General features: G+C 36.4%; 1 protein-coding gene across 1 annotated transcript in view; it reads left to right on the plus strand.

Annotated features, from left to right (window-relative positions):
* The window catches only part of VWA3A (von Willebrand factor A domain containing 3A), a 66,006-nt gene that overhangs the window by 31,192 nt on the left and 14,401 nt on the right, over positions 1 to 20,413 (plus strand). Inside the window, exons 16-25 of the mRNA XM_072418934.1 lie at positions 3,312 to 3,431; positions 5,177 to 5,251; positions 8,279 to 8,423; positions 10,280 to 10,460; positions 11,360 to 11,430; positions 11,757 to 11,915; positions 12,359 to 12,449; positions 14,290 to 14,397; positions 17,959 to 18,056; positions 19,192 to 19,344. Of these exons, the coding sequence (XP_072275035.1) occupies positions 3,312 to 3,431; positions 5,177 to 5,251; positions 8,279 to 8,423; positions 10,280 to 10,460; positions 11,360 to 11,430; positions 11,757 to 11,915; positions 12,359 to 12,449; positions 14,290 to 14,397; positions 17,959 to 18,056; positions 19,192 to 19,344 (1,201 nt within the window). The remainder of the gene's footprint in view (positions 1 to 3,311; positions 3,432 to 5,176; positions 5,252 to 8,278; positions 8,424 to 10,279; positions 10,461 to 11,359; positions 11,431 to 11,756; positions 11,916 to 12,358; positions 12,450 to 14,289; positions 14,398 to 17,958; positions 18,057 to 19,191; positions 19,345 to 20,413) is intronic.

Here is a 20,413-nt window from a genome sequence, read left to right on the forward strand (position 1 = left end):
ATATCGCCCTCAAGTCAGTGATGTACTTCTGCCCTCAGAAGATAGTAATGTGTGTGGCTGGGTTGATACCACCCTCAAGCCAATGATGTATTTCCACCCTTGCTTCGGTGATGTACTTCGGCCCTTAAAGGGAGGTGTAGGTTTTCTGGTTGGTACTCGCGTTGCGTCATTGCGCTTGCCCAGTGAGGAAATGAAATGTTTCCTCCCTTGGTTGGAGTCCGTTTTTTTTGGACCAACATTGTGTGTGACTTGGGGAGATACGGGAACGTTTGAAATGAATGAAGATGTATAAAATAGGAGGCAATTTGCTGGTGTGAATGACTATGTTTAGAAAAGCGAAAGGATGGTAATATTTTGGTAATGGTGGGTATGGGTTGAACCAATAAAGGTATTGATCTAGATGTTAGAGCTAATTAAAGTTTAGCGATGGATAAGAGAGGTAATGTAAGTGAATGTTAACTGCAATTTTGAAAACCAAGTGGGAAGGATATAGTAATGTACAGAAATGATATGGATGATAGCAAAATTGAATCAAGTAATCAATTGAATAAAACCAATCATAATGTCCATATACGAATATGCAATTAGTAAATCATTAGTAAGTGAATCAACAATGTCACATGGTTGTGGAGTAATTCTCCACGAAGTCACAGATCAAAAAAATCAATAATGTAAAATCACAATATAGGATATATAATAAGGGAATGTAACTCAGTAGTAGCAGCATGGGCTACAACATATCAGAATTCAACTAGTTTATTGGATAAGTTATTAATCATCAATATTATCATTGTAACATTTTCAACCCATAGTAAATAATAGTAAAAAACGTATTAGACAATAGAAACATAGGTAGAATAGTATGAAGGGGTTAAAAGTATATTGCATTATTTTGGATCAAATTTGGCTAAGAAACTTCAAGGAGTATTTCTGAGACCACTAATTTGGCTGAAAGTAGTGAATCAAATGGAAAAATAAAGAGAGGTTATAGTTTAGGAAGAAATGGTTTGAAAGTTAGCATGTCTTTCAATCCTGGATAATTAGTAGCTTGAAGCGTGACTATCCATTTGCATTCTGATTGCAAAAGTAGGATATCAATGTCTCCACCCCGGGGGTTAGGGGGAATATGTTCTAATTCGAAGAAATTAAATCCTTGTGGGTTAAATTTGTGTTTTGTTGCCATATGGTGGCTCAATAAGGTGGTGATTTTTCCGTTAGTTACAGCGTAAATGTGTTCATTGATGCATTTGTGTAAGAGTCTTTTAGTTTTATCTATGTATACCCTGGCTTTCATTTCTTTTCCTTTATTCTAGTATCATAATTAAACTGCCCTATTCCAAAATACAATCCTTCACACTACCCTCCAGAATTGCTTGTCAGCATGAAAAAGAAAGGCCCTAATTTATTAAAGTTCTCCAAGGTTGGAGAGAATACACTTTCATTTGTGGAGCTTGGTGATCTAGCAAACCTAGAATGGATCTGGTCCAGGATTGAAAACATGTGGAAACAAATAGCTAATAACATCGAGGAAATCCATTCCAGGTTTGCTGGATTACCCAGCTGTGTAATTCTCTCCAGCCTTGGAGAACTTAAATGAATCAGGGCCAATGTCTCAAAAATGTTTGTCAATAGGAAGATAAATTACTCCAGTATTGGTAGTCATTGGAAAAAAAATGCCCCAATATTTACAGTATGAGTAAGATCAATGTGAGCAAGAACTGCCCCAGTTGCCCCAATTGGTAGTGGGAATAAAAGTTGGCCTGCAGTTGATGGTCAATGGAAGCAACATTTACCCCACCATTAGTGAATAATGAGAGAAAACATTGTCCCAACATTGGTGGTCAATGCGAGAAAGGATGACCTCATCACCGATGGTCAGTGAGAGCAAGAATTATCTCATCATTGGTGTTCAGTGAGAGGAAGAATTGTTGGAGGATTAGTGGTAATTACCTGAGTAGATAGGAGATATTGTGTTCCTTGCCACCAGCTTTTGCTTTGTTTAGTGACATCCGCACTAGAATTATAAAGGCACGATCAGTTTGGAACATATCTGTCCTTCAAGGAGAGATCCCTCTTTTCTCCCCTCTTTTAATACCAGCCTTATTTCTTGGAAGAAGTAGCTACTGAAAAGTTAAACCCTTGATTTTCCCCTTAAGTGTGAATATCCATAGGTATAATCTGGAACAGACTGTTCAACTCAACTGTTCTTGAGAGCCAGGATCTGCACAAATTTGTATTATATTCTTTTTAGTATTTGTCTCTTGTATTTGTCTTACAGACAGTAGGATGTAGTTTACAAGATCTTCATTTTAGATCCTTTATACAAGTTTATGAGTCAGAAGATGTTTGTATAATAATCCTGGCCTGTAAATGTAATATAGTAATTTATTGTAAGTTATTTAATAGGTTTATTCTATTTTAAATTCTGATTCTAATCTTTCATGTTAAACAGTACTTTTAACGTGCTAAGCAGGTTAGATTTTATTAACATGACATATAGTGACTAAAAAATGCTTGAAGGGACAATTTCATCTCTACCCCTTAATTATCCTGTGTACAGTTTATTAAAATTCCCATTCTTAATCTTTATATACTTGTAATCACCAAAACATGCTCCCGGAAATTCTAGGAGGCACCCATCATGATTCATCACAGCTAAATTTTATCTGATCTTCCAGAGTGATTGTTTTTTGGAAGTGTTTCCAACACTTGCTTTGACCAGCTCATATACAATTTATTTTATTAGGTTTTTCTTATCTAATTAACTTTATTATTATCAATAATTTACAAACAGATAATGCTTTTTTGAGATATGGTTTATAGATCCTTTTTAGTTTGGGACAGGTAAAAATGTATACAGAAAATTATACCTGATAACTAGCATGTTAATGGTCAGAAACCAGCAGGGATAGTACAGAAAACACAGATCCACAGAGTGAAGATGTCCTGAAAATAGAAAAGATTCTCATGGAGCAGAGATCATGTTTTGAGACTTAACATAGTGATCAGAAACGTGGTGGTATTATTCTCTCTTACATTAAAGCATTACTGTACTTTGCACAATAGTTTATTTTCTGATTGTCAATACAATACTTTCCAATCACTTTTCTCAGATAGAAAGTTATTGGAATTATGATAAGATGTGGTTGATCCTTCCTAAATATGACTTGACTCTCATTAAAGTGAATTTTGAATGGTCTAATGCAAGTCTGTTTTTGCCAGTCATTTTTACTTTGCTTTGTGAATAAGATACCATAATATTATCTCATTTATAACTCTTCGCTTTTACAACCCTCTTTTTTTTTCTTCAGGGTTATATTGCTTGTTGACACGTCAATTGAAAATGCTATGCACATTATACATATCCAGCATTCTCTGAGACTTTTACTGGAAGAACAAATGGGAAACAAAGATTTATTTAACATTATATCGTAAGTTGTAACATGTTTCATTTAAATAGCTATAGAAAATATGTTGAGGAAACATAAACAAATATATACATTTCAATACAATAAGGTTTGTGTGCTGTTTTAATTGTGTTAGTTATAATATTGAATGATGCTTCCCTTATCAAAATGTAGCAGGAGAGATCTGTCTTTTTTCTCGAAAGCTAAAAGATCATAGCTAAAAAGGTCACAAACTGTAAACTTTTCTTATTTGCCTCCATCTGCTAAAATTACAATTCAAACTTTTTAGTTTTATCCGTTTTAAAAGTGAAAAAATATGTTTAGCCAAAAATCTTGTGAGCTAATAACTTCCTATGTTTTCTGCCTATGAATATGGGAAGAGAACAAGGAGATGAGGGAGGGATTATGTTCTATGTAATCGGTCAGAAACTACATATGCAGGGCTGACACCATGGGCTTTTCCAAAAAAATAGCAGTGTTTGCATTCTTCTTTACAAACTCAAACAAATTTTGGGGGACAGCTGCTCTGGTCAGTGCATCCCTGAGCGAGGTCAGAAGAAGGACCCCGCTGGGGGGACGCACCGGCCCACTCTCCCATTGCAGGCTCAGATCTGCGATGGGATAGTGGGCGGGGTTATGTCAAAATGACATCACTCTGGGGGAGGTTTTTCCCCCTTTGAGTGACACCCGCATGCACGGTCGGGAGCCGGTGTTAGTGGTCCAGCAACCTGAAAAGGTTGGTGACCACTGATTTAGCAAAGTGAAATACCACTGCACGAAATAGTTCATTTAGCATGGTTATTAAATTTAAGCTCTAATGACTTCAGTTATTTAACTAGTGCTAGCAAAAAAAATGTTTTCTTTTGTTTTTTTGACTAGATATTCTTTGCAAAGTGAATATTCACACATTTCACATTCACTAAGCCTTTGCAAGAAGATAATTCACTTTGCTAATTTACCAGCCTAAACCCCTTTAGTACATTAACCTCTTCTGGATTGCAGCTTTTCTATACTGTTTACCTAGTGTAACAGAAGAATGGTTGGGAGTGAGCACTACCTTCTACACCAGTGGTCGCCAATCTTTTTGGACCTACGGACCACTAAATGGAAGGAATCCGGACCACACATGCGGGGGGATCCGTGTGTCACTCAAAGGGGAAGAAACTTCCCCCATAGTCATGTAATGTTGGGAGAGTGGGCGGGTTGTTTCCATGCGGGGAACATGGTCCGCGGCTCTGGCTTGCTGTTACCTCCTAGGATTTGCAGACCTGAAGGCCCCCGGTGGGGTCAAGAGCAGATTGGTAAGATTGTTACTGTTTTTCCTGTGTGTGGAGTAGATTGAGAGTGACTGCTTGAGTTCTGTAATGATCTTGTGTATTCACATTACCTTTTATGCGAAAAATATTCATTGGCATTGAAATATAAGTTGTAGAAAAGAGTGGTATATTATAGTGTTTGTATGTTTTAAAGGATGTCTGACCCTTTCCACTTTAGTTGTCCAGTATTTTATGCCATTATTTGTTGAACCTGGTTTAAATTACGTGAAAACTGCCTTTTGTATGATTAGCATAACTATAGTATTTAGGAAGTTTAAATCAAATGAAGAATTTGGTCTACCATTGAATGTTTTAGTTTAGGTCTTGCAATTATCTCATGTGTTTTTGATTGTTTTTTGCTTTTTTAGCAAAAAACTGCCTGAAAATAAATGTTTTTAGCCAATGTTACTAAATGATCACATGTTTTAAAGTATGGTGTGTTTTGATTTGTAGGTTTGGAAATGATATTCAGTTTTGGAAACCAAGTATGGCTCTTGCAACTTTAGAAAATCTACAAAGTGCCTGGAAGTAAGTTCTTTTCTGCAAAAACTGTCTTAAAACAGGACATTGAACTTCTTCCCAAGGTGTTTGGCCAGCACATAATAACATGTACTGTATGTAGCTACATTTACTGTATTTTGCAATTATTATGGCCCCACTGCATTGTTACCTGGAGTTTCATATATATGAATTCTACAGCACTGGCAAAGCTAGCTGAAATAAAGGATTGCTATGAATAATAATGTCTTATAAATAATCTGGTATGTATAAAAGACTTCCTAGTTCTTCAGTAGTTCTGGCACACTGTTTTTCTGTCTTGTATTCCTCTGTCTTCAATCTTTCTAATATTCTGCTTAACCCAGCAAAAATTTGCCTTGGCTTCAAAACTTTGTTTTCTGCATACCTCCGGAGTGGTCCTGGAAAACATACAACTCCCATACAAGTTCCCTTTACAATCTTTACATCCCCTATTAGGCTAGGTTGGCATGGCTAAAGGAATCACGTGCAGTGTTCAGCCAATCTGACCAAGATCAGCGGTAGCCAACCTCTCCGAACTCATGGACCACTAAATTCATAATTTTCAATCCCGCGGACCAATAATATAAAATAATTTTTTTTAAAAAGATAAATACATTTGTAAAATAATGATTTTTGGACTGTGCAGACTCTGATTCATTGATCAGCTCACAGTTAAGTGAAGTATTAGTATTGCATTATTTTTGGTATTACTAAAGAAACGCTAAATATTTGTTTGCGTTTTCTCTCTTTTTATGGTTTTATTTCATTCGAATCTAACACCAAACAAGAAATAAAATATTTGATGGCATTAAATATAACAGAACATACACAGTTAAGGTCATAGTTACCTAAAAGAGAATGTGAGAAATAAATAAAATAAAACAATCAGATGAGAATCGGTATTGGCGGAGCGGGGTGACTGTTGTAATGGTGGAAACAATACTGAAGCGTACGGCTCGGCAACGGTTGCCTCATACAACTTAACACTACACTGACGTCACGCTGCACCTCCCGTGTTTTTACCTCTCTAGTACAGTTCGTGACTTTAGTGCAATATAAAGGTGAAAATTGTCATTTAGAATATAAGAATTTATTAGAATATTATTTTTGTGGCATTTTTATTATTAAAACATAAAAATTGAAAATAACATCCACATTTTTCTGTGGACCACTGGTTGGTGACTGCAGACCTAGATGACAAGAGGATACTGTGCTGAGCTCCCAGAAAACCACATAGAAATTCTGCCGCCTTTTGGCACCTTTCGAAAAGGAATTAAGTAACCTATTCGGTCCGATGTTTTTTGCAAGCGTTTTTGAACGTTCAAAACCTCAGGTCTGAACATCCTTCCCTAGAAATAACAGGGTATGTAAAGATTGTAAAAGGATGACAACCTGACAGTACAGTGGCCAAGTGGCTTCTGATTACCCGTGTAATGAAGAAGGAATTTTGTATGCGAGAAGGGGACAGAATCTACACATAATTCTTATTACACTTTGTATTATTAATATTATTATTATTATAAGTAACAGTAACATACTGTGTATTCTGGCTAAAAATTACTTGACAAAGTTCTGCTTTAGTCTGACATTACCAACAAAAGACAGAGAGGGTATAAAATTAGCTCTAACACTCCTGAATCAATAGGATCTTTTGAAGCAATGATGTTTTGACATAAATGTCAGCTCAGTAGTAATGGTAGTTATTAGGTAATAAATAATTAATAATACAACTATCAGCAGTAGGAGTCTGTATCTATATATTGATGGTGGTAGCAATATCAGACACATTGGGTCTAATTTTTTAATGCTCCAAGGCTCCAAGGGAAAGATACACTATTATGGATACACTATTACTTGGAATGTATCTGGCTCAGGATTGGGCAAATTATTTTTAAGAAAACCATTCCAAGTTTGTTGGATAACCCAGGTTCTTACGTGATAGGCTGTTCTTCTCAGTGTTGGCGAGCTTGAACAAATCAGCATTATTGAGAGATAGAAGATAGACACTGTTACAAAGTAACGTCTACTCTAGCAATACCACTATAGCTAAATTAACATTGTATATTCCAGAGGAAAATATTCTGTAATTAGTGTTATAATTTGTTTACATCATTGGGCCTGATTTATTAAAGCTCTCCAAGGCTAAAGAGGTTTCACTTTCATCAGTGAAGCTGAGTGATCTCACAAACCTGGAATTAATTCTTTTAAAGTCATTTGCTATTTGTTTTCAGTCCTGAACCAGATCCATTGCAGGTTTGCTGGATCACCCTGGTACACTGATGAAATTGTGTCCTCTCCAGCCTTGGTGAGCTTTAATAAATCAAGCCCACTGTCTTTGTGTTACCTATAAAATTTAGCCCAATCAGATAAAGCACAAAGTGGTATACTATATGCAGTAGAAGGAAGTTGAATATTTAGGCTTGATCCGATCAAGTAAATGCGTCGGTTACAAGGTCCCTAAACTCCAGTAGTCACACTGTGTAGCCATTTATGCTTTGTCTCTGTAGAGAGTGGGAGAGGTGCACTGTAGACATGTTTACCACCACTTTACCAGGAAATACAACGTTTGTCCATTGATGTCTGCTGGTGACCACTGCCTTTTAAGCTTCATACACACGTCCAATGGTTCACACCCGATATTTGACTCAGGGCCGATATCGGACGAGAATTTGGCGCCCGTCGTCCATTGTCTGAATGACCGTCCTGGCGGATCTATGGGCAATGGACGACGAACGATCCTAATGCAAGGGAAGGGGAAGAGTGCACAGCAGGGTGTCGCTCCATTGCTCTCCCCCTCCCCTCTCCATAGAGCAGAACGGTACTGTATGTACAGCGCTCATTCATGCATCGTGCAGTCCTTAGTCGTTGGAAAGGATCATGAAAGATCCTTTCCAACGATTGCACGTGTGTATGCAGCTTAATCTACACATAGATAAGTGAAAGGTAAGATAAGTCTACTTAAACGGGCGAGAAGGGACATTCCTTTGTAGTTCTGGGGTCTAACAGAATAATATTGAACATATCTTTGTTTTTCAGGTGGATTCTGAACCTCCAGTGTGAGGGTGGTAGGAATGTTCTGAGTGCCATTAAAAGAGCCATTGAATTTAACTTCAATGATGAAGAAGATGAAGAATCCCTGGGAATATACCTATTTACTAGTGGCCTCCCAGATCAGGAACTTGTAAGTGATAAGTAACAAAAACTTTTAGACTTGCTTGAAGTAGTAAGCAGTACAAGAAAGGCCTTTTACCTTTTGGTATAATTTCAACAGCCTTTCAACACTTCTGCATTGTATTCATTATTTATTTATGCAATGTCTAAAATTGCTTACCTTAGCTTACCTTACTTACAATTGCTTACCTTACTGTAGATGATAAACTGGTGATAAACTGTGATGTTCATTGTACATATTAAACCTTTCTCTACCATAAAGACAGTTGTCATACTTAGAAGAACGCATCTTAGAATTGGGGCCACAAAAACAGAGTATGTAGCCTTCAAGGTGATATTGAATGAATATTGACACAATAGTGGTATCTATGGTGAACACACCTATACACTATACCCAAAAATCCCTATTGTAGTGTTGCTTGGGTGCAGCATTGTAATTTTGTTTTGGCATATCCTAGGCATGTTATGTACCTGTAAAAGCCTCCTTTTGTAGACATGACCCAAGACTGCTGCTGGGTGCCACTATCTTGGATGTCAGCAGCTATAACATTTTTAGAGCTGTCACTCCTTCCCTGTCTGCTCCCATTCCCAGAAGGTAAATTTGCTAGCATATCTAGAAGCACATTATTGTATTGATTTGCCAGTAATTAACTTTTGTTTGCATCTTTTGGTGCTTTTTACCTGTAAGTTTCTTAAAGCATAGGGAAACAACACTGCAGGTAAACCAGGTGAAAATTAAGACTGATAGATGTGTCTTTATAAAGAGTAGAGAATCCCACAAAATAGCTACCTTTATAATATATGATCTTTTGTGCATTTTTGGCCACCAGTAAATGGTGCCATGTTCTCATGAAAAATGGGTAACAAACTTATTCTCCAACAACTTAAATTTAAGGAAACAGTATACAAATGATCCATATAGAGAACTTGCTATGAAATTATTGAGTTTGAGGTTTTTGCATAAGGGCATGCTTTGCATCTGGAATAAAACATGATTATTCTGTGTATACAGATAAGATTCTTCATAGTAAGAACTGTGAATATGTGTAATAGACTCCCTCAGGAAATTGTTTCCATGGAAATAATTGTAAGCTGCCACTACTTGAGTGAGTGTATGCAATTAGAATGTGCAAGAAGGATCACTTAGTCACTTCAAAAGCAAATTAAAAGACATGTACAGGCATGAAGGATTAACATAAATTAAATAAATCTGTATGAAAATGAATCTCTCTTTAACCTTAGAATTTTACATTTCCTGAGAAATGGTTAGTTATACAGGAAGTCCCCGAGTTAAGAACATCCAAACATACAGACGACTCCTGGTTATGAACGGGGATTCCCTGCTCGCTCATGTGCAGGACAGAAGGGGAGGTTTGCATGACTTGCAGAAGAAATCTTTTGGTAAACACAGCTGAGGTTGTGGGTGATCCTAAGGACTGAGCTCTTCTGGAACATCTTTTAACTCTTTAATGACCAACTCTGCTGTTTTTTCTTTTTGCATATCAGAGCACAGCTTGCCCCAGAAGTTAATGAATAGCTAGGCTCTATAAAGATTTTTTTTTTTGCTTTGTTAGTGATTAACTCACATTGAGGATTTCATACAGTACCTTGCACCACGCTACCTAATAATATGTTAAGACAAACATCTGTCCTAAATGTATTTAATGAAATAATGTACCTGTTCCGAATTACATACAAATTCAACTTAAGAACAAAGACAACTTAAGAACAAACCTACAGTCCCTGTCTCGTATGTAAGCCGTGGACTACCTGTCCATTTGCAAAATGTTTAGCAGATTGCATATTACAAATTGCTATCAGTATTGTGTAGATGATTCAATAAAATATTGTTTCTCCCCCCTGCAGCCTGCTGTTTCTGCTTACTTGGCTGAAGCTGCCTCTGGCTGTGATTTACAGCTTCATGTCTGTCTGTTCAGTATTGAAGATGACAGCTCTGATGACATCAGTGACATGAATGACACTGTCCGTGTTCTACAGGATTTGGCTCATGTCACTACTGGAAGGTTTCACTGGTTTGCTGACAAAGGTAAACTTGCAGCAACGTTTTGTAGAGACTAACACATTTATACGTTTATTACCTCTACATCTAAATGCATACTTTAGGATGTTAGCATGCATGGGCAGGATTCACTTGTTTTATTGTTTCTTGTAATTTTTGAATGTTTTATTATACACTGTCTGTATTACTCATTATGAACATTTATTCTGTTTTTTACTTTGTAAAGCACCATGAAAGACGATGGTGTCTATTTAGGCAGCAACAAAAATCATTATAAATACAAATACAAAAGACACAAATTAATGCAGGTAGGTAGGTAGAACCCTAGGGTTTATTTAGAGGTAGCCATAGGTTAGTCAAGTATTATTTAGGCAAGTAATTTATGATTTATACCAATGATTGTTTTGGCTATCCGTAAGGATGACGGATTCTTCCCATTCGCCAGCAAAATAATAGGCATTTTTATATAAAAATCTTGAGAAAGGTGGGTCAAGGCAATGGGTGTTGTATGCAGCTGCTTACTGGTTTTCCTAAAAGACTGAAAGTTTTTGTTGAAAATGCAAAATGTCTGCCAACTGCACAGATATTTTGTATTCACAGCTGTTTGCCAACCTCCCTGAGATTTTGCAGAAAATTGGTCTTTCTCCAAAAATGCACACTTTCTGGCATCACTGACCTGCCCTGATTGTGTAAACAGTCAGGAATCCTGATCATAGTCAGACCTTTCTAAATATTAGTACTAGTGATCCATTTTAGATGGTTTAATATTGGTCTTTGTGTACTTTCAAATTTTGACCCTGATTATCATGCCAGTGTAGTCATCCTCAGCATCACCATTGTCTATACTGGTATAAATACCTACCATTCAGACATGAATATATCAAATAAATTGTATATAAATATGTAACACATTTACCTATTGACAGGTATTACTGAAAGCGATGACATTACTTGTCTTGTGTCAGAAATGGAAAAAGCTGTAAACTATTCCAAAAAGGTCAGTATGGTCCTTTATTATTGGTGGATAAATTAATGGATATTTTGCTTCATGTCTATACTAATGTTTCTTACTAACATTTTTATTATATTAATTACAGCTAAGACCTCCATTTAATAAGGTAAAGAGTGCATTTAAGATGCAGCAAGAATAATTTTGTAGAGTCTACACTACATTGAATTTGTAGCCATGGGTTGCTGTACAATTGAACTCTTTTTTTGGGCTTACTAAATAAGCCATTAATGCCAATTTACATATGAATGTTAGGGCATACACCTTGAAATTTACACATTTATTTATTACCTGCATAATGCTTTACCTTACAGTGTGCTTTTTTGGTTGAATCGTTAAAACGCCGAGCTGGAAATAAAGAAGATAACCAGGTGCCTCCAGCTGAAGGATCAGTGGTGCCATATCAGAAAGAAAAGTACAAGCCAAAGACGCTGCCACTTCCAAAACCAACTGCTCTTACACTTGCCCGAATGGTATGCATATTTGAATAATTATCTGCCAAATCAAAGTCATCTGACATAATGTACTAAAACACACCTATAAAAACTTCACATTCACAAAGTACACATTCCCCTTTACTTCAGTGTATTTCTAGAATAATTTCACATTTTCTCTCAGCTCCAGTCATGCCCTCATTATTTTGGTAATGATCAGTTGCAGTGTCAGTTTTCACCTGCTGGGGCATTGGATACAAAAATGTGAATTTATAGGAACTGTAAGACGAGAGACAACTCTATGATAATACTTATTAGGGAAGGAGATGTGCTATTGTTGTTTTCAAATGAATTAATTATTATTTGGATGAAGAATGCAGTTTGGGTGACTAGTGATCTTGTAGTAGTCTGTAAATCGACTGAATTGTAGATGGTATCTTTATTAATGCATAAAATATGACTATATTTACTCAACTGTCCAGGGTATGAAGAATGATCAAGAAGGCAAGAAGGACACTAACATGAAAGCATTGTTATGGCGACCAAATAGTGCCAAAGCTGATATTCCTCCAGGTACGTAATTGTTAGTTTAAATTATATATTTATTAGTGGAATATTTTTTGTGGATTAGGGAGGTAATTTCACATATTAGTTCCAAACACAATGTTTATCTTGGGATTTTTAGGTACCTCTAAAAAACTCTATACATCTTTAAAAAGTGTACATAATTTATTAATTTACAAATACTAAAAACAAACATTATAAAACATAGAACTTCTATACACAGATCAAACTTGTATCATAATTTACTTGAAATCATATGATATAACATAATGAAATCATATCATATATACTCCTAGATATTAAGTATTTTTGCATGTTTAAATTCTGTGCCCTTAACACGTTTCAGGCTTCCTCAGAAGGACATATTGTTTCCTCCGTATACATCAATTCCTACATTTTGTATCCAAACATAAATCGATTTCCCTTTAACCTATGTTAAAATCCTTTAATTGTACTAATTGACTAATTATTGAATTCAGTGAGATGACGGTGGTTAACACTTACATCCCAATTTAGCACTAGATTCCATGGAAGTGAAGTATTAAGTTGATACTGAGTGTTTTTTTTCTGTCTATTTTGACCACTGTGGTGATAACCTACCAATATTGGGGTATTGCAACCTGTGGTGATAACATTGGGGTATTGGATTTACACTTCTGATCATGAGCAAAGCTTCATTAATTAATTAGTCAATTTGTAAAATTCAATAAGCTAAGTTACTTCACGTCACATAATAGCTACATTAATTCTTTAACCATTGTACCTAATAATAAAACATTTGCCACTAAGTACTCTACTCTTTAAATTCACTAGTGCTTAGACTATAGACAATAAACTATTTACCAACTCTTAAAAAAGAGTAAAGGAGCTTTTACATAAGCCATCCCTGACCTTTCTCACTGATTTTAATGTAAAGTCATTCCTTCTCAAAGATAATCAAAGATCACAACGAGCATTGATGTTTTAAAGCTTAGAAACACATGCTGGTTGTTTTCAATTGGCAAACTAACAACCTGCTAGGAGATGCTTTGCATATAACAAGGTAAGCCTTTCTTTTGAACTTGAAAAATTATTTATTCATACTGCTTAGAGATAACAAAATATATAATAGCTTGTTTTACAGTAATTTTATTGCTTGGTCAGAGTATGTAAAAACTTTAGTGTGCTTTTTCTGTACAGAAGTTATTTTGGGGCTTATTCTCTGTTATACTGATTAACTCCTTTGATAACATTGCCAGGATCCTATTCTTTTCTTATAAGGATATGGGAGTTGGAAGAGTGGAAACAGCCATTTACAGGACAAGTTAGATTCACAATTAGTAGGAACTTACTACTGATAGTTGGGAAGTATAGTGAAAAAATCTCCTAAAACCTTTTTTCACCTGGTTTGCCTGCAGTGTTTCCCTATGCTTTAAAAACTTTAAAATAAATAAAAAGGTTGGGAAGGCTGATAACTGATAAAGATTTAAATTCAATGCACAGGAAGTAACAAAGGTACTGGTAAAATTACACTTAAAATGTACAAAACAGGAAACTCATTCAGATAACATTAAGGGCTGATAAACTGCAAAACATTACATTTTGTTCTTAGGTTAGGATATTTTTTTTAAATTAACTCACTGAAATATTCTTTACCAAGAACAAAGGAGTAAAATGTTTTAATGAACTTGATTCAGACTTTTTGTGTCACAAATTACACATGCACACCCAGAGCTTCTGCATGAAATAGTGACTTGTTTTACAAATGCTGAGTGTGCTTTGAATTGTCAGTGAAGAACATATCAGCCCTTAATGTAAGTCAGAAATATAGTATAAAAGTTAGAAGCCATTAAAAATGTTTTTATTTTAGCTCAAGCATTTAGAGACCAGGATTTGACTAGTGACAAGAAAGTGAAACAACAGAGACAACAGAAAATGTCATTTGATGTTTTTTACACTGAAAATGGAAGAAATATTGGTGAGTGAATTATCCTTGTCTTTACTCTTGACTAGACAGTGTGTTAGGCATATTAATCTAAATATGTAGTTATGTACAGTGAGTTATATGAATGCACTTTGTGCATGTTTATTATGACATTGTGATCACAGAGAATGGAAATGAGTGATCAAGCAGCAAAATTGGTTTAATGCTCCCATCCCTAGCAGCATTTACTTATGTTTGTTCTATACTGCTGAGAGTGAAGTCATAACCATGAAGATACTTTCAGGTATGGAGTAGCATGTGACAGACCCAATCTTGCCATTTGGGCCAAACAATTCCAAATGGAGTTGAGAAAGGTTGGTATTCCCATGTAAGCTCTGACTGGAGCACCTTAGAGTTTTCATGGTGTTATCATTCTCCCAGCAACTGAACAGTACAGTTAAAGTGAAGTATTTAACCAGTTAAATAATTAGTTTATTTTTACCTGTCAATGGATTTGTAATTATGCACAGTCAGTCCTATGACTATTTGTCACAGGTCATAGATATAATAATTGCTGTTATGTATTCCAGTTTTATTTCTTCCTGGACCATCTACTGCTGCATTGCTGTACTAGAGAATATGAGTACAACACACACATGGCTAAAAGGTGTATGGTCAAAAGGCTGATATGACGCTCATATTACGTAGGGCTGTACAAAGTCCATAGTCGTGTCACTAGCTGTCCCTCAAAGGGGCTCACAATCTAATGTCCCTACCATATGCATATGTCTTTAATATAGTCTAAGGTCAATTTTGGGTGATAGCCAATTACCTAACTGCATGTTTTTGGGATGTGAGAGGAAACCAGAGTACCCTGAGGAAACCCACACATACACGGGGAGAACCTGCAAACTCCATGTAGATAGTGCCCTGGCTGAGATTTGAATCTGGGACCTAATGCTGCAAAGGCCAGAGTGCTAACCACCGAGCCACCGTGCTAAAATATTAGGACAATATGTACTTATAATGTAATATGTAATATTAGTAATATTGTAATATTTAAATGAAAGGGCCAGTTCAGTTTGATTGTTTAGCACATTACCATCAAATTGCCTGCACAGGTTTTGCCCATCCCCAGAATAAAACAAGAATAATACAATAATCATTTCCAAAAAATGATAAGAGGCATCTCAGGGGCGTTCAGTCTTACCTGGGGGAACAACTTGGGATTCATGTAGACTCCCTTTTGTTTGAGTGCAGCTTGGGCTTCCAAAGTCTAGAAGTTACATGTGGACCTCATCCAAATTTGCAAGCCTGTGATTACAGGTCCCTTTTTTATAACATTCTTTATTTAAAAGGTTTCAGTGACACAAACAATGATGAAATATAAAACCTTAAAAAAGGAAACTACAAAGAAAAACAGATCGAAAGTCATCCAGTAGAGTGTTGAGGATACCCATTTGTTTACACTTAATCGTTCAAGCATTCCAATATAGGTATCTTCTCCCTCTCAAAGTTTAAATGGCCAGGATAATAAACTTGGATCTGTGTAATGTGGTTACACCATCTCACATAGCTACTTGGGATTAGTAATATTAAGGCCTTTTTATTATTATTATTAAACAGGATTTATATAGCGCCAACATATTACGCAGCGCTGTACATTAAATAGGCCTTAACGGGGATGAAGTTCACATTCTCGGTGTTATTTGAAAAGTTTACCCCGGAGATACCTTATCCAGTTTTTCTATTAGAGATAAAGTTTTAGGGTCAGTAGGGATTGTAATTTAAAAAGTAAATACTTCAAAGGTAGATTATATGAAGATTCAATTTTGTACTAATAACCAGCAGAGGGATGTAATGCCTGCAGTCAGTCAAAGAAGAACATATCTAAGTTTAAAATCTTGGCCATTTAAACCCTGAAAGGGGGAAAATACCTATATTGGATCCCCCTCCCTCCAATATTTTCTCAACTACCTGCAGCTGTAAAGAACTAAATACTCATCTTGGAAATACTTACTTGGATGTATTTTACTGATTAGCTCCTTTGTCCTTATTCAACACCCCTGCATGAACCACACCTACAAATACAACACATACATGTCTCCTCTATCCCCTGAGGAAGCCCTTGAAGTGAAAAGCGTTTGGAAAAGAGACAAGTGACCATTCTCTTCATTTGCGATTGATATTCTGTATGCTAACTAAATATGGAATCTTTGTATTTTATCCTAGGAGCAGATGTCTAGATGTTGAACTAGCATAGTAGGTCTCTGTTCGTGTTAAGATTTACTTTGTACTATACTATGCTGTTCTTTTTGAATCATATACACACTAGTCACAATCTCAATTTACTTAGCCTGCTTTTTCTCCCTCCCTGATATGTATTTGAGTATATAGTAAATAAAGCAGGGGTTCCCTGAAAGTTATTATTATTATTAATATACAGTATTTTATATAGCACCATCATATTATGCAGTGCTGTACAAAGTCCATAGTCATGTCACCAACTGTCCCTCAAAGGAGCTCACAATCTAATGTCCCTACCATAGTCATATGCCATTAATGTAGTCCAAGGTAAAAAATTTTTGACGGGAAGCCAATTAACTTAACTGCATGTTTTTTTGGGGATGTGGGAGGAAACCCACGCAGACATGGGGAGAACCTGCAAACTCCATGCAGATAGTGTCCTGGTCGAGATTCGACCCTGGGACCCAAAGGCAAAGGCAAGAGTGCCACCTCTGAGCCACCGCGCTGCCCATAAGTTATACCCTGAAAGTTATTTCTAGGGTTTGCTCATGTTAAAACTGATGAGAAACACTGCCCTACAGAGGCCACAGGACTGCAGTCCGCATAAACCCAGATCTTCCATCCCAAGGGGGAAAGATGAATGACTAGGGGAGAGGGAGGATTTGACAAAACTTAGCATATATTTTCCAAGTAGGTTCTACTGATTGTTATTTGGTCTCAGGTGACTCAAAGGGTTGCACCCAAGACAGCATAGGCAGTAGGACCACACGAAAAGATTGTTCAAGAGTGACACATTGGCTGTAGGTGTAGTAGGAAGTCCCAACTTGATCAAAATGAACCAATTTAGTCATGGCTGGTTGCAGTCTAGGAACCATTATTCTGGTAAACAGCTTAAGGTCTTGTTTGGACAAAGAAATTGGTCTACAGCTTTCAAAGAAGCCGGGTCCTAGTCCTTCTTGGGTATGACAGAGATGTGTGCCATAATGGAATCAGGAGGGAGTCTCCCCCCTGCTGAAATCAGATTAAAAGCCTTTAGAAAGTGAGGAACTAAAATATCCAAGATGGTGTTTAACCCAGCATGAAACCATCCAGGCCAGGTCCTTGTCCCACTGAAATCTGTAGTGTGCAATGCTTTGCAGTCAGGCATGGGAAGTAAAGGCATACCAATAGAAAAGAGGTACAATCTAATAGCTTCCCTCCTGGGAAATGGTGCCCTTAATGATTGGGCCTGGGATATGGTATAAAGATCCATGCAGATTTGCAAAAAGAAGCAGTTTTCCTGCCTGACTGATCTACCCAAAACAAAGTTTACTCCTATTTGTTCCAGTATTTTTTCATTATTTATCCCATTCTGCCTTTATCCCATAGGAGTGGTGTATAAAGACTATCCAGCAACCAAAACTGTGAGGAAACGTATTCCTTTCATTGTACTACCCAAAGAAGAAGAATGTTGTTCATCCAAAGCAGTAAGATATTATTTTGTAACTTTTTACCCTCAGAATACATATTATACTGTAGCACACTATTCTACCACCCTGGGATCTGCTTAATGGACTGTGCAGTAGAATATGGGGCTGATACAAAGTCAAATTCAGGTACTTTCACTTTAATATTAAAAAAAATCACTTGTAATTATGTTATAATATTTACAGTTCTGCTTTCATTTGTGCCTTTTATATCTGACTTGGTTAATCAATGAATGCTCTGCCTTTCTGTAATGCTCACTACTGTCTGTGTTAAGTAATTCCCATTAACACATATTATGTAATGCATAAAAAGTGGGAGCTTCAGGATTAAGACGCAGAAGGTTCTAAAGTCATCACGGTGTAAGTGGATTTCCCAACTGGACATAAATTCTGGGAGGCCTAAAGTGGAACTGATAGAGAGAACATACATTTTAAATTCTAATTTTAAATTTAAAGTCTTTTAAACTATCAAGACAGTTTACTGGGTAATCTAACTATACATACATTAATACATGATGGCACTGGCAAGTTCCTCCATTACATAAAGCTTTAAAATGATAAAAGTATAAATCTCCCCGTTGGAGATCATGTTTGCAAAATAGGTTCCTTATCAGACAAAGCAGAAAAGTTGGTCTTTCCCTTCTGTATACAACTGACAACAGGGAATCTTTGGATTTACCGTAAAATGAATGTACGTTTATGAGAACTTGTTTTTCTTTGTTATCTTTCATTTTAGCAGTACTGTCCTAGCCAAGTGCCTTTAGAGCTGAAACACTGAGTACACTATAGTAATTTATATGGAGGCTGGCCATAGATGGAGGCTGGCCATAGATGGGAAGATCCCTTACCAACATTAGCTGGCAGTGATAAACACATCATTGCTAAGACTACACATTTCCATGGCCTGGTGCACTGGTTGCCTGGTTGCACAAATGTTTTGTTCGTTGTTCATAATTAACCCAGTTTCTACTATATAATCACAAGTAGTGTGTAAACACAGTACATACCTTCTAATACTTAAGGCCTTACACCTCAATATTTTCAGTTAATGACAGTAATACAAAATGTTCTAATTTACAAATTTAAAAATTCTGCTTAATATTCGTGTTACTATTTTATTTTTTTTCCCAAAAAGTGGCTGAAAAAGTATGGTTTGAAAAAACTGAAGTTACAACTCACCAAGTTGGTATCTGGTCCAGACTGCACTCATCAGAAGAAGCTGGTGCCCACATTACACAAACACGTTTCTGCAAAATACTGCACTATTTTTCCAAGTGTGGAGATCAATGTAAGTCTTTTATGTTTGAACAAATTAGCTCACAGGAGGAGGAGGAATTTTTTACAGTAACTGACACCACACTGCCTAATAATGTGTTGAAACAAGCATCTCTCCTAATTGCATTTATTAAATGAATGTAACTCTTCCAACCTATATACAAAAGTCCCTTTCTCGTATGTAACCCGGGGACTACCTGTATACTGTCAGTGACTATTAGTATATATAGGTAGTAGTAATAGACATTTTACAGGTCTGAATAGATAAGGTAGTTTAGGGTATGCCTAAAGAGTCTTTTAGCATAGGCTGCAGTTCCCAAAAATGTTTTAGTATTAAAATCAAATTTTCTCCTATTAGCTTTATAGAGTTGTAGAAAGATTGTTTAGTTTTATATTGTAAAGATTGGAGCTGTGATGTAAACAGTTGAGATACTGTGAATTAAAAGGAAGAAGGACAAAGATGAACCAAAATTATTATTTACAATAAAACTACAACTAAGTACTTTTTCTCCTATGAAACGGCTTTGGGCAAACATGGATCCAACCTTTTTCCCCTTGACCTTGGAATATAGTCCCTGTGCCTTTCAATGTAACAATAGGCCTATTACACACAACCAGATTCGCTGTCAAGTTGCATTCCATTGTCCAGTGTGATTGATTTTACAAATGGAACTCCCAAAACATGCCACATACATGTACATTATTCTGTCCTTCCGTGGGATGGGGAAAATCACTAGACATTTGGGAGCACCTGATCTGATTTGCTTGATCATTTATACATAGGACAATCTGTCCATATCTGATTAAGGACCCAGAAATCAGTTGTTTGATATTTCTCTGCAGTTGGATTCACTCCAAGTCTGAATGATTTATTGCATCAATGATCAGAAGTAAAACTTTAGCCCAAATTTACTAGGGCTGACATTTACCTTGATCAGCTACAAAATTCCTTGGTCTGTTCTTAAGGTGCGTACACACTTCCAATTTTTATCGTTCAAAACGAACGACGAACGATCGATTGGGCAAAAATCGTTCGTAAAAAAAGTAACCAACGACGCCGACGAACGAGGAAAGTCGTTGGA

The sequence above is a fragment of the Pyxicephalus adspersus genome, chromosome 7, assembly GCF_032062135.1.
Source record: "Pyxicephalus adspersus chromosome 7, UCB_Pads_2.0, whole genome shotgun sequence".
Classification (NCBI taxonomy): Eukaryota; Metazoa; Chordata; class Amphibia; order Anura; family Pyxicephalidae; genus Pyxicephalus; species Pyxicephalus adspersus.